At 47.2% G+C, this 14,766-nt stretch overlaps 1 protein-coding gene across 2 annotated transcripts in view; it reads right to left on the bottom strand.

Moving 5' to 3' along the window:
* Positions 1 to 231: 231 nt before the first annotated feature.
* The window catches only part of LOC138286664 (indian hedgehog protein-like), a 53,333-nt gene continuing 38,798 nt past the window's right edge, over positions 232 to 14,766 (bottom strand). Inside the window, exons 3-4 of one of the 2 annotated variants that reach the window (XM_069227131.1) lie at positions 5,085 to 5,141; positions 232 to 3,640 (exon numbers count right to left, since the gene is read on the bottom strand). In XM_069227131.1, coding sequence (XP_069083232.1) covers positions 2,985 to 3,640; positions 5,085 to 5,141 — 713 coding nt within the window. In that variant the 3' untranslated portion in view covers positions 232 to 2,984. The remainder of the gene's footprint in view (positions 3,641 to 5,084; positions 5,142 to 14,766) is intronic. The other variant, XM_069227132.1, reaches the window with a different exon arrangement.

The raw sequence follows: 14,766 nt of genomic DNA, 5'->3' as shown, positions 1-14,766 counted from the left end.
AAAAACAAAAAGAGCTATTGGGTGGAATAAAAAGCAAGGGAAGGATGAGGAGGTGAAAATGAAGGAAATGGAAGATAAAGGGTGCGCACATGAAGAAACAAGAGAAGGATGAAATAGAGAGGTCAAAGGAAGAAAAGAGTAGAACGAGAATAAAGACAGGAAAAGAGCAAATCGAAACCTTTAGGGCAAAAAAGGCGAGAGGGTAGAATGAAACCGTGATACAAACACAGGTGATCAAGAAGGTTTTTATTTCATCTGCAGTTTTAGTTTAGCACAGATCAGGCCTGTTGGGTCTCCAGAGCACTGGAGAGCGGCTGTGATTCAAGAACCAGGTGTCCAATCACAGCCGCCCTGCATTTTACAAATACAGTGCACCTTACAAATACAGTGCACCTTACAAATACAGTGCACTTTACAAATACAGTGCACCTTACAAGTACAGTGCACTTTACAAATACAGTGCACCTTACAAATACAGTGCACCTTACAAATACAGTGCACTTTACAAATACAGTGCACCTTACAAATACAGTGCACTTTACAAATACAGTGCACCTTACAAATACAGTGCACCTTACAAATACAGTGCACTTTACAAATACAGTGCACCTTACAAGTACAGTGCACTTTACAAATACAGTGCACTTTACAAATACAGTGCACCTTACAAATACAGTGCACCTTACAAATCACTCTTACACCTACAAAGACTGTGTGCTCTTCCTGCGACAACAGGCGGGTCTTCAACTCTCTGCAGCTCGGACAGTGAGACACAGAAGCCAGAAATAAGACACTGAGCCATATTTCAAAAAGAGCGTGGTGCTGCATTACAACTTGATTAGTTTGTATGTACAAAGTGGATGAATACGGGTTTGACATGTTAGACATATATGGAGCATTACATGTGACATCAGGACGATGTCTCTGCTTCAGATCATACAAAAGTGGGCGACTCGTGAGTCATCAAAGTGTACATAAATGATACAGGTCATTCATACTGAGCATTCAGTAACTATGTATGCTACAGGGCTACATATTAAACACACTGAGAGCAGATATGTGCTACAGGTCGTGTATATTAAGCAACTTGAGACCCTCACGGGTGAATTGCTGCGCTTTATAAATCCAGAGTGATTGATTAAGCAGTGATAAACATATCTAATGTAGGTCACATACACTGCATACAGGTAACAGGTGTACTGTAGGCCATGAATACATACTGAGCATTGGACATATATATATATATATTCTGTAGGCCATACATATTAACCGTAGAGGACATTTGTGCTGTACATAATAAGCTCTGAGGAAATATATGTGCTGGTGGCCATACGTAGTATGCATCATGAACATATATATGCAACAGGTCATACATATCGGGCACTGAACATATCTGTGCTGTTGGCCATACATATTACATATCATGAACAAACATGTACGACAGGCCATACATATTGGGCACAGGAAACATCTCTGTGCCGCAGGTCATCATTCCTTCAAGGATGCACATTTGCTATAGTGTAACCACTGTTGTGTGGACCTGATGAACCTAAGCAGTTCTCTATAAGGTGTAGTTTATAACAAACCCTTAATATTACAGTATGGAGAAATCCACCCACATCAGAGTCCGCTACACAGGGACCGACCACTAAAGTCACAAGGCGGCAAGAGAGAGGTACATTCGGCACAATTTAATCCCAGACCAGCTCGGCTGCTCCTTAATAAATGCTTTCTTAAAAAAACAGACTTTAGCAAAAATCCCTCAATGAATTTCAAAGTCTCTGTCCCCGGAACTGTAAGGCATTAACAGAAGATTCACTCAATCAGGGAAGTCAGTTTCAACTGCACTGATCTGGGGGTAAGGACAGGACCAGAAACGGACCAGATCATTCCAGTGAATCTAGCCCCCTTTCCATCAACACCTGGGCGCACGTGGAGTATGAGGTCTGGAGATGCCAGCAAGGAAACCAAAGCTATCAGTATCGTCTCAGCTCTTCCACATGAGACAATAGATGACAACGAGTGAATGTGAATGTCACTCTGACACTTTCACCATCACGAGTACAAGGCCTTCTTCCCTCCCTTCCGATGATGCCCCGGGGAGGTTCCAGGCACTCTTTAGTAGCTCACACCTTTCTGCTTAGACCATCAGGGTAGAAAGCCCAGTGACCTTCCAACTAATGAGATCTACGGCTCACATTATCCTCCGTTTCCTTTGTGCTTTCTCTTGTGAGAAAGTTGGTTTGAGCAGAAATGTCTTAAGCAAACTTTGAAACAGTCTCATCCCAGCACAAGTTACAGAACTTGGGTACCCATGAGGGAAAGTTCCACAACATTATAACAAATTAGTGCTCACAAACAAACGATGAAAGTTAGGATCATGATAAAGCATTGTATTTTCGTGCAGATGTCTACCCTCGCCCAGCCTGGGCAAAACCTGGCCTTCTGATAAGAATTAAGCTGGAGATACCTATGCAGCTTTGCCTGCTTCTATTCTTCCGAGGAGCTTTACAGATTCACTTACAAAAAGCAGTAATATCAATCTTCGCAGCTGCTAGAGGGCAGCAGAAACATCTGGATTTTATAAATGAGAAGAAGAGTTCCTTTTGTGAGTATTGTCCTCTTTGTTAACAGCAATGCAGATTGAATGGAATTTAAAGCAAAGACTCAACTGACAATGCATAACCCTTCAGCGTCCTGCATCCTCCTCTTCACCCTTCATGGTTATTGACTACTTCATGAGCAGAGCACATGGACAAAGAGAAAAATACAGTTACTCACAGCCTCCTTCTGCATCTTCAGCGGATTAGACCTCAGCTATCTCAGGGATGGGTTTTATTATGAACTACAAGTAGATGCTAGTGGATTTTAATTGTGATTAAACATATTCTAATGCTCTGATTTAAATGTAGGATTATCTGAAATATACTTGATTTGATGACTGGCTTCTGGCAGGTTGATTCTTTTCCTTTTAGTCATTATTCTCACAATGTACTCGCCTCAGTCCCCCCCTGGGCCTCAATTGGGTGGAACTCTTTCTTGTTCAAGAAGAGTTTTCCAAGGGAGTAGAGCATCTTAGAGTACCAGTGCATGCCCTCCGCCTGTACCCCCAGGCTGCCCACACTGTGGTAAAGCCGCAGTGGCCAGAAGACCAGCTGCGCTAGGTGATGACTTTGGACCACGGCGAAGCAGGACACCACTACGTCATCCACTATCAGTGTGCCATGTCCAGTCAGAGGAGCAAAGGCACCCGAGTCTATATGGGTGGTGACAGAAACCACCCTAGCTGGCTGAGGCTCATCTGCCCCTGCTATAAGGATGCACTTCCCTGGCTGCACAAGGCTGGCAAACATAGGACAGAAGTCCTTAGGTGGCACATTCAAGTCATCCGCCACAAAGACCAAGTGGGATGCAGTGAGGGCAAGTCGGCGGGGTGGATTCTGTGTTTCCAGCACACGGAACTCTGTCACAGCTGCACAGTCTTTGTCCAGGTAGGTTAAGAAATCACTGTAGGTGAAGCGTCCATCCGCATCCATGCACAGCACCCGATGGCCACTCATCAGCTCCGACACGGGGATCTTCTCGTCGCCCTCTAGTGTTACCAGTGATCTAGCGGAGAAGCATCCCTCTTTGCTGGGTGCTATGTAGAGATGAAAAGCATTCGGTGAAAAACAGCAGTTCAAAAATTCTCACCAGAAAACAGACTAAGGGCCTGATTTAGAGTTTGGCGAATGGGGTTACTCTGTCGCCAACGTGACGGCTATCCAGTCGGAAGATATTACGATCTTTATAGGCTATAATGGGATCGTAATACATCGGACGGGCTACCCGTCATGTTTGTGATGAAGTAACACCCTCCACCAATCTCTAAATCAGTCCCAAATTCCCAAACTGTAAATGAACCCTGGAAGCCCACCTCACAAATGTAACCGCTAAAACTGGCAGGAGAAGGCTAAATCTCAATACTAATGGAATAAAATAGGCGCATAAAAAGGCCAGGAGTTAAAGGAAAGCAAACATTCGAGAGCTCGAGGGTGGGACATGAGAGGGAATCACCAGGAGCAGAAAAAAGATGGCGGCAATGTCAGAGAGCAGCCTGAAGCACATCATACCAGAGGACAGAAAGCAGAAACTCCTGGAGTATTTACAGACACAAAAGCATCAGAGAAGGCATAATCAATGCAAGTCAGGAGGGGCAGTACGTTTGGAGGACACACCTTCTCCTGCCGAAGTACAGCAGAGCGTGACTGAGCACAGGTTTTAATGCTGATTCCAACTAACTCAACTGCACCATGAATGAACAGAACCTTTTTTATAAATGACAAGAAAGTTCCTTTTATGAGCACTGCCTTCTTTGTTACCACGCTTCCCACATCAATGTAGATTAAATGGAACTTAAAAACTACAGACTATCAGGAAGGCAACCCCTTTCAGCCCTCTCACTCTCATACGAGACCAGTGAAAAGGTTTGAAGGCCTCTCGTGCCACACTTCCAGGCTCATTTTAACGAGAGAGCACTGAGAGTATATTGTTTGAGCGCTTTCGGGTCAGGTTGATCAAGCCCACTTGCCACTTGGAAAGTAACACAGTTGTAGCAATGAAGTTCCAGAAGTAAGATGGAAAATGCTTTGTTTATTACCAGTAAAGTTCCCAGCAACAGAGCGGCTGGCTGACAGGAACAAGCATCGAGATGCAACTGGCAAATTAATCAAACAATGCATTCCAAATAGAATACAAAGGAATGCTCTCGTGCACAGACACACGCACGAGGAAATAAAACAAACGTGGATAAATATAACATCGGTTAAAACATGCCTACTCTACAAACTACTACATATCCCCTCTCTTCAATAATATAAATAAAAATAACTAATAAATAAATAAACACAAAACAAAATCAGCATATTTTTTTCGTAGGACAGGTACTCTTTTAGGACAATCTACACTATCATTGTTGACTCTCTCATGGACATAATCTTTAACTTGTACATTATCCTGATGATTGACATTTGGCACGGTAGCCAAAGTAGTGGAATCAATAATCTCAAAGTCCTCATTGCAATCAATAGGAGTTTCCTCCTTACCCTCAATACGAGATGTCGGCGGCTGAGGTCTTTCCGTGTAACTGTGACGTACAATTTCTGAAAAAGAAAAGTATTGCAATTTATCCATATATTCATTCTTCGTATCCCCTGAAGACAAATCCATAAAGGAATTTGCATCATGTTTTTCAGTATCATTTGTGATTTTAGAAACTCTGCTTGGACTCCACCATGAACCATTATTCAACTTGACTACACATACAACCTTGAATGCTTTTGAAAACTTTGACTCACCCTTTCTCACCCGATAAGGAAGTTTGATCCTGACAAAATCTCCAATTTTCACCTTAGTATTATCAATGTTATTTTTGTCTAATTCTCCTGTACTTTCTTGTCAACCTTTGTTTTAGCCTCAGAATACATTTTTTTTAAGGTCAATAATGGGCAATTCTTTTCTCAGCCATGCAGGGGATAATGTGGTGCGTGGAACATGCCCTTTGAGCATGGAAAATGGTGAAAACCTAGTTGTTAAATTGGGGGACGAATGATATGCCCAAATCTTTTCTTCAACAAATTCTTTGACATTAAACCTATTGATTATAGCCGATTGTACAGCCTCCACAATAACTCTATGAAATCTTTCAACAAGGCCATTCATATTCGGAGCATAAAGCGAAGTTTTTAAATGCAAAATATTATTAACTCACATGAATTCCTGAAACTTAAAGGATGTGAACTGTTTACCATTGTCAGTGACAATGCTAGATGGTAACCTCTCCTTAAAAAAAAAAAATATTTTAAAAATCTTATAACACTGTCAGTGGTGGGTTGAGCAATCCATTTGACCTCTGCCCATTTAGAAACGTAATCAATAAGTACAATGACATACATCTTGCATCTAGCTAGATTATCATACGGTCCCAAAATATCCACTGCTACTTTGTTCCATGGTCTTGTTGGAAACTCAGATTTAACAGGTACACATTTACTGGTGACAAGAGACTTATCAGAATTAGAGCAAATGACAATGTTTGACAAATCACAAAATTTGCCTATCCATATAAGGCCACCAAAACATTTCTCTTATTTTATTTTTAGTTAAGGTTTCCCCTAAGTGTCCTGCGTGGGCTAACTTAATAATATTGGGGCAAATCGCCTTAGGGGGAAATCACACAATCATCTTTTAAGATTAAATCCCCTGATACTGAAATAGAATTTCTGACCTTCCAACATATCTGCATAGATGCTGACAATAACCTTTCACGAGGCCATTCTTTTTGAAAGTTTTGTAATTCTTCATCCTCACTACAACTCTTACACCAGGCATCCTTGGAAAACTCATCCGTACATAAGGGTAAAATATAATCTATAACAGCAACCACACATTTTTCTAATGTCTCAGGAAACAATTTACCAGAACTGTCAGGTAATCTGGATAGACAGTCAGCCACACAATTGAGAATTCCTGGAAGATGTACTACTTTTAAATTATACTCATATTTTTGACAAAATCCTGCCTACATGAGAAGATGCTCTACCAGTACCATTACTCTTTAGCAAAGCTAATAAGGGTTTGTGATCCATTTGAATGGTAATTACTCTACCCCACAAATATGTTTTTAAATGTTCCACTGCTCAACTACATGCTAAGGTTTCTCTCTCAATAGTTGAATATTTAGATTCAGAAACTGAAAGAGGTCTTGAAGTGAAAGCAACAGTATTTTCTGTGACTTGATTTTTCTCAGTAAGTATTGCCCCTAACCCCTCAGAGCTGGCATCCACATAAATAGCACAACATAAACCTTGATTGAACTGAGACAATGGTGAGGCCTCAATAATGCTTTTTTTTTTAATTTATCATACACCTCCTGATGTTCACTCAACCATGTAAATTTCTTAAAGGTAATGCTATTTGGGAAAATTGAAAAAACCTAGAGTAAAATTCACACAAACCCAGGTAAGATCTTAATTGATCTTTATCAGAGGGTATACCCACATCCTGTGTTAAAAATTTAAATTTTTCCATTTGTAGTGTCATCCCTTTTTCTTGTAAAACTGACAGTACTTTTGACAATCTCATATTATGAGAATCAATGGTATCAGCAAAAATTAGAACGTCGTCTTGAAAAGCCATAACTCCATCCATGTTTCCAAGTAGCTTATGCATAAGCTGTTGGAATACGGATGCAGTGGACGCCAACCCAAACGGCATGCAGGTATATCCGAAAGCCCCTTCTCGATATAAATGTAGTTAAATGTCTGCATTCCTCATCAAGAATAATCTGATGATATGCTGATTTGAGATCAAGAGATGTAATACATTTTGCTCCACCCAAAAGTGCAAAAAGTTCTTGGATCTTTGGTAGGGAATGGCAATCAATAATAATTTGTTTATTTAATGATCTCAAATCTGCACATAATCTCAAAGACCCACTCTTTTTTTAAACTAAAACTATGGGAGAAACCCATACAGAGGAGTCTACTGGTTCAAGGACACCATCCTTGAGTAACTGATCAAGCAAAATACTAAGGCCCTCATTACAACATTTGCGGTAAATCCCGCTTACCGCCATGCAGAAGACCGTCAACACACCGCCACGGCCGCGGAAGTCCGCTACAGCTATTACGACCCACAGCTAGGAATCCGCCAAAATCCAGATACCCACAGAAGTCCGCCACACCAAAGGTCAGTGATAAACTGGCGATAACAAAACCGACACCGTCACGCCAACAGGAATACGTCCACACTATCACGACCCACGAATCCACGCAGCGGTCTTTCAACCGCGGTAAACCATTGGTGGTACACACTGCCACGCTCAAAATACACACACATCTACAGAACACTACCACATTGGACAATTCCAAATACACACACCTGATACACATACACACACCACTCCCACACACCCAATCCAGTATAGAACACCCACCCACAAACCCTTACGAACAGAATAGCTAAAGAAGGCCAGAGAGAGACACCACCATCTACAAACTAGCATCCACAGGCACTGAACACCATCACTCACATAACATCCACGCACCTCACACAACACACACAAACACATTCCCTCACACATCACAACACACACCACCTCACACATCACCCACACCACCCCATGGCACTGCAAAGACACCCCAGGTTTTCGGACGAGGAACACAGGGTGATAGTGGAGGAAATCGTCTGGGTAGAGCCACAGCTATTCGGATCACAGGTGCAGCACACCTCCATAGCTAGGAAGATGGAGCTATGGCGCAGAATCATGGACAGGGTCAACGCAGCGGGACAGCACCCAAGAACACGGGAGGACATCAGGAAGGACCTACGGGGGAAGGTGCGTTCGGTGGTCTCAAGACACCACATTGGAGTCCAGAGGACTGGCAGCGGACCCACACCTCCTCCCCGACAACTAACAACATGGGAGGAGCAGGTCTTGGCTATACTGCATCCTGAGGGCCTCGCAGGAGTAGCTGGAGGAATGGACTCTGGTAAGGCAAATCTTTAACTACCATATCCCCCACCCTACCTGCATGCTATCTCATACCCCCACCCTCACCCCTATCACTCCAACACCTCACATATGTCCCACTATCACAAACCACCCCTCCCAACACCAAGCCCTGCATGCAAAAGCAAAGCATGGACACCCATCACCAATGCATGTCCACTAGAGATACCCACACAGACCCCAAAACAATTATTACACAAGGGTAAACACAACAATGTAAGCACTGGGGTACATGGTCACCCAACCATTGCACACCATGGCACACACAGATGCAATAATCATGCCTTTACACCCCTGCAGGACCCCTACCCAACGTCACCGGACAGGAGGTTCCAGACATGTCCACCCCCCCACAGAAGAGGCCCACAGTGATGACAGCAGCTCTGCACATTCATTGAATGGTAGCTCTTCCGGTTTCTGTACACCTGTTCACTCCTGCGGGGGGTACCAAGGCCACATGTGTCCCATCAATGGCACCTATGATGTTGGGGATATGTCCCAGGGCATAGAAGTCACCTTTCACTGTAGGCAAACCCTCCACCTGAGGGAATACGATGTAGCTGCGCATGTGTTTCAGCAGGGCTGACAACACTCTGGACAACACGTTAGAGAATATTGGCTGTGACATCCCTGATGCAGTGGCCACTGTTGTTTGAAAAGACCCACTTGCCAGGAAATAGAGTACTGACAGGACGTGCACTAGAGGGGGGATTACTATGGGATGGCAGATAGTTGACATCAGGTCTGGCTCCAACTGGGCACACAGTTCCTGGATTGTTGCACAATCAAGTCTGTAGGTGAATATAACATGTCGCTCTTCCATTGTCAACAGGTCCACCAGCAGTCTGTACACCAGAGGATGCTGCCATCTCCTCACCTGCCCCAGCGGACGTGCCCTATGGATGAGAACAGCGAGCACAGAGTCAGCCAACACTGAGGTAGGAAAAAAACAATATTATTGCACACATTTGTCAATACGCTATGTGCCTGTCTCTGTGTATATGCAAGGCCTATATATGTGTGACGCATAAACAATTAATGCCATGTGGCCACCTGAAATGGCGGCTGCCTGACCTGTAATGTGGGACAAGGGGATATGAGGTAACTGCGCTGGTGCTATACACCGTCGCGGTAGGAGGTCTAAGACCGCAGCACAACCTGCATTGGTTAACATTGGGCCCTAAGGGTCCCAGGAGCCAATTACGATGTACACCAGCGGTGACGGTACGCACCGCCGTGGACTTGATCGCCATTTTCTCTCTGTTCACTCACTTGATACCTGATCTTCGACAGGAGAGGACCTACACTGCAAGTGCTGCTGTGACCTCAGTCTGGAAGCGACAATGGCTCATGTGGCTGGGGAAAGGACCCCTGCCTTCACATCGGAGGAGTTGGAGAAACTAGTGGATGGGGTCCTCCCCAGTACACGCTACTCTACGGTCCTCCAGACAAACAGGTGAGTACACTGTGAGCATGCTGTATGTGCAATGCCTGTTTTGAGTGGTGTAGATGGAGGATACGGGGGTGTGAGGCTTACATGATCTGACGGTGTGTGTATGTGCGTCAGGGCAAGGGTGGGAACGTGGGACAATGACTGTGACGGTCAGGATGGTTAACGTTTTTCCTTTTCCCCTGTACTATTCCTGTAGGTCAGCGCCCACCAGAAGAAGGATATTTGGAGTGCCATTGCCACGGACGTCCGGACCCTGGGGGTCCACCATAGACAGAGCACCCACTGCTGTAAAAGATGGGAGGACATTCGCCGCTGGAGCAAGAAGACGGCGGAGGCCCAGATGGGGATGGCCTCCCAACGTGGGAGGGGTGCCCGTCACACCATGACCCCCCTGATGTTCCGGATTCTGGCGGTGGCCTATCGGAGTTGGATGGGCACTTGAGGGCATCACAGCAGCCACAAGGGGGTGAGTACCGTCACATCCATCTGACTCTGCGTGCATTGGAGGTGTCTGGGTGGGGGAGGTGGGCAGTGGGTACACCTAGGCTAGGGCAAGCCTTGTAGGCAAGGACCCTTTGTGAGGCAGGCTAAGTGGCCCCCAAACCCCACCAGTGGTTAGAGCTATATACACCTAGTTAGGCTCCTGTCACTGCCATGTGTGCAGCAATCGGGCAAAGGCCATGTACCCCATGTCCCTGTGATGAATTAGGGAAGTCTAAGTGCATGGCGTAGTGCAGAGGGCTGCTGTGTCTGTAGTGTCCGCCAACGGTAGCAGTATTGCATGGACTGAACATGTCTTTCTATTTTCCTTCCCCCCTTTTTGTGGTCTCCCTGTTCCTGTGTGCATTAGCATCATCAGGCGGAGGAGCTGTGCCACCAGAGCAGGAGGAAGCTGCATCCCACATAGCCCTGTAGGGCGAGACAACAGAGTCTGAATTCACCAGTGGGACGGAGGACGAGGGGAGCTCCACGGCAGGGACAGAAGCAGAGACCAGCGACACTGACTCCTCCTCTGATGGGAGCTCCCTTGCGGTGGAGGGCCACTCTGTGCCCCCGCATCTACAGGTACAGCCGCCACCCCCCTACAAGCACCGCCCTCCTAGCAGCCCCTCAGCGTGTGTCCTGTGGCCGCTCACTGAGGAGGGTGGGCATCTCCTTCACCCCAGGCACCTCAGGCCCTTCCCCAGTCAGCCCTGCTGCACTCAGTGAGAAGGCCATTGACCTCCTGAGATCCCTCACTGTTGGGCAGTCTACCATTCTGAATGCCATCCAGGGTGTAGAGAGGCAGTTGCAACAGACAAATGCATATCTGGAGGGCATTCATTCTGGCCAGGCAGCCCAACAGCGAGCATTTCACACTCTGGCCTCAGCACTGATGGCAGCAATTGTCCCTCTGTCCAGCCTCCCCCTCCAACCTCCTCCACCCAGACCCAATCCCCTGTACCTCAGCCTATCCCAAGCACACCATCAGACCAGCATGCACACACCTCAACACACAAGGATGGCTCTGGCAAACATAAGCACCACACATCCCACAGGCACTCACACATGCATCATACCCATGCACACATACCAACATCCACTGCCTCCACTGTGTCCCCCTCCTCCACGTCTCCCCCCTCCCTCCCTGTCACGTCTCCACCCACACCTGCATGCACTACATCTTCAGCCACTACCTCCATCACCAGCACGCCCATCACCACACACTGCACACGTCCACTCACCACCCCCACTACCATTCACACATCCCCTGTGTCCTCTTCCAGTGTGTCTGTGAGCCCTCCTCCCAAAGTACACAAACGCAGTCACACACCCACACAACAGCCACCCACCTCACGAAAGCCTTCAGCCCATGCACCTTCACCCAAAGTCAGCAAACAAACACCTCCTACAACCACTACCTCTTCCTCCACTCCCAAACCCCCTCCATCTACCCGTCCCAGTGTGTCTAAAAAACTTTTCCTGTCAAACCTTGACCTCTTCCCTTCACCTCCCCTACCCCTTCCGTCCCCTATGGCCCACCTTTCCAGGTCCCAAACCAGCACCTCAGCCACCACATAACTGGGCACAGTGGTGCCAGCAATACCCGGACTTTGGAGTGCGCCAAGCAGCAGGGCTGCCAGTGTCCCAAGGAGCGAGGCCAAGGACATTCCCCCACCTCCAAAACAGAAGAAGTTGCCCACATCCCAGAGGGAGAAGGCCAAAACACCTGCCAACGAGGGCTCAGCCAAGACAACAGTTGGGAGTGTCAAGACAGCTGCGGCACCATCCAAGGTGGGGAAGGGCCTGAAAAAGATAGGCAAGTCAACATCGCCGCCAACCTGCACGGCGGACAAGACCGCCACCAGCCCCGCTACATGCACCGCCGCCACGGACACCGCCGCCAGCACCCCAGATACTGAGCCCTTCACCAGCACCGCAGACACTGTGCCCTTCAGCAGCACCGCAGTCAGTGAGGCCGCCACCAGCACCGCCGCTACTGCCACTGCTGCCAGCACCCCAGATACTGAGCCCTTCACCAGCACCGCCGCTACTGCCACCGCCGCCAGCACCACAGTCAGTGAGGCCGCCACCAGCACCACCGCTACTGACACCGCCGCCAGCACGACAGTCAGTGTGCCGGACACCAGCACCGCAGGCCCAATGACCGCTGCATGCCCTGCCGCCCAAATGACTGCCGCAAGCACCGCCGCTAGTGACCCCGCCGCCAGCACCGCCTGCGGCCCGCGACAACCTGAGCCAGTGGCACCACCGCTGACATGGCTGCCATCCCCAGTGGTCTTACGTACGAGGCTGGTGGTCACTTCCGGGGGCCTAGGCAGCTTCCATGTTGCCCCACCGTCAGTGGAGTATGACATCCACTACCTCAGTCCTTGGTAGGATGAAGCACTCTGGGCACAAAGCCCCCTCCAGAACCAGTGGAGAGATACATTCACTACCTCAGTCCTTGGCAGGATGAAGCACTCTGGGCACAAAGCCCCCTCCAGAACCAGTGGAGAGATACATCCACAACCTCAGTCCTTGGCAGGATGAAGCACTCTGGGCACAAAGCCCCCTCCAGAACCAGTGGAGTATCAGATCCACTACCTCAGTCCTTGGCAGGATGAAGCACTCTGGGCAAAAAGCCCCCTCCAGAACCAGTGGAGAAAGGCATCCACTTGAGAGACTGTGGCTTTGCACTCCCCAGGATAGAGCAGTGGGCAAACCACCCACTAGAGAGACTTGAGAGACTGTGGCTTTGCACTCCCCAGGATAGAGCAGTGGGCAAACCACCCACTAGAGAGACTTGAGAGACTGTGGCTTTGCACTCCCCAGGATACTTCAATGGGCATGGAGCCCCCGAGTGGAGCTGGCGTCGTGCAGCTAGCGTTGTGCACTCACTCATCCCTCTGAGGTGCCTGTTTTGTTCAGATGCCCCTGCAGCGTTCTCTCCGTTTCCATCGGGTATCGAGTATGTGCCTTGCCCATGCATTTTGGGCCCAGTGGCCAACGGACAATATAGGTGCAATACCTGGACTTGAAATCTTGGTATACATAATTGTTTGATGTATATATATATATATATATATATTTTTGGCTAATGGATTTTTCATGATTACAATGGTTACACTCATTTCCTTTTGTCCTTGCGTTCTTCCAGGGGGGCTGGGGGGTGTAAATGTAATGTTTCAGCATGTATTGGTGTGTGTGTTGTTGGGGGTGGGGGTGTTGCATGTTGCGTGTGTGTGTCACTCTCTTTTCCCTCCCGCTCCCCTGAGTTGTAGGTGCAGTACTCACCGTGGTCGTCGCCGCCGTCGGTTGTGCTCCTGGTAGAGGAGCAGGAAGACTATTGCAGGGAGTATTTGGAGTTCCGGCTCCATGGCGTCCTGGTTCCTCGTGGGGTGTGTAGCGGTGAGTGTTTTCCCTTCAAAGTCCTGTTTCCGCGGTGTTCTTGTTCGCGTTGAATCCGCCCCAGAAAAGGTGGCGGATTGACCTGTCGTAATAGTGTGGGCGGGTCATTGTCTTCCGCCTGTCTGTTGGCGGTGACCGCCATGCTGTTTGTTTGTACCGCCGTGGCAGTCGGAGTGTTAAAGTGGCTGTCTATTTTGGCGGTTTCCGCCATGGTCATGATTCCATTTTTTTTACCGCAGGCCTGTTGGCGGTCTTACCGCCGCTTTAACACCGACCACCAGGGTTGTAATGAGGGCCTAAGTTCTTTCCTAACACTAAGTGGAACATCTCGCAACTTGTGTCTGACTGGTAATGCTCCCACTTTTAATTTAATGTTGTGTGAATCCTTTAACAGTACCCAATTCTTTTCTGAAGACATGCTTCTACTCTGCAATAATCCCTTCAATACCTTGCTGTATGGTCATGCAATACACCAGAACATCAGCAGATGGATCCAAAATCATCCCAAGATTACCTTGATGTCTCCACCCCAAAACGTGCTGTCCTTTGTCCACCACATATATTTTACCTAAAATATTGTGGTCATGACAAGAAATAGAAGCTACAAAATAACCTAAAATATTAATTATTGTCTGTAGGAAGCTGGCTCTGTATATACTATCTCAAAGTGAGAGATAGTGTGCACAGAGTCCAAGGGTTCCCCTTAGAGGTTGATAGTGGCAATAATAGATAATACTAATGCTCTATTTGTGGTAGTGTGGTCGAGCAGTAGGCTTATCAGAGGATACTGTTAAGCACTTGTTGTACACACACAGGCAATAAGTGAAAACACACACTCAAAGACTTAAATCCAGGCAAATAGGTTTTTAAA

The sequence above is a fragment of the Pleurodeles waltl genome, chromosome 3_2, assembly GCF_031143425.1.
Source record: "Pleurodeles waltl isolate 20211129_DDA chromosome 3_2, aPleWal1.hap1.20221129, whole genome shotgun sequence".
NCBI lineage: Eukaryota > Metazoa > Chordata > Amphibia > Caudata > Salamandridae > Pleurodeles > Pleurodeles waltl.
Note: the sequence above shows the minus strand (reverse complement) of the source record. Positions and strands in the feature narration are given on the sequence as shown.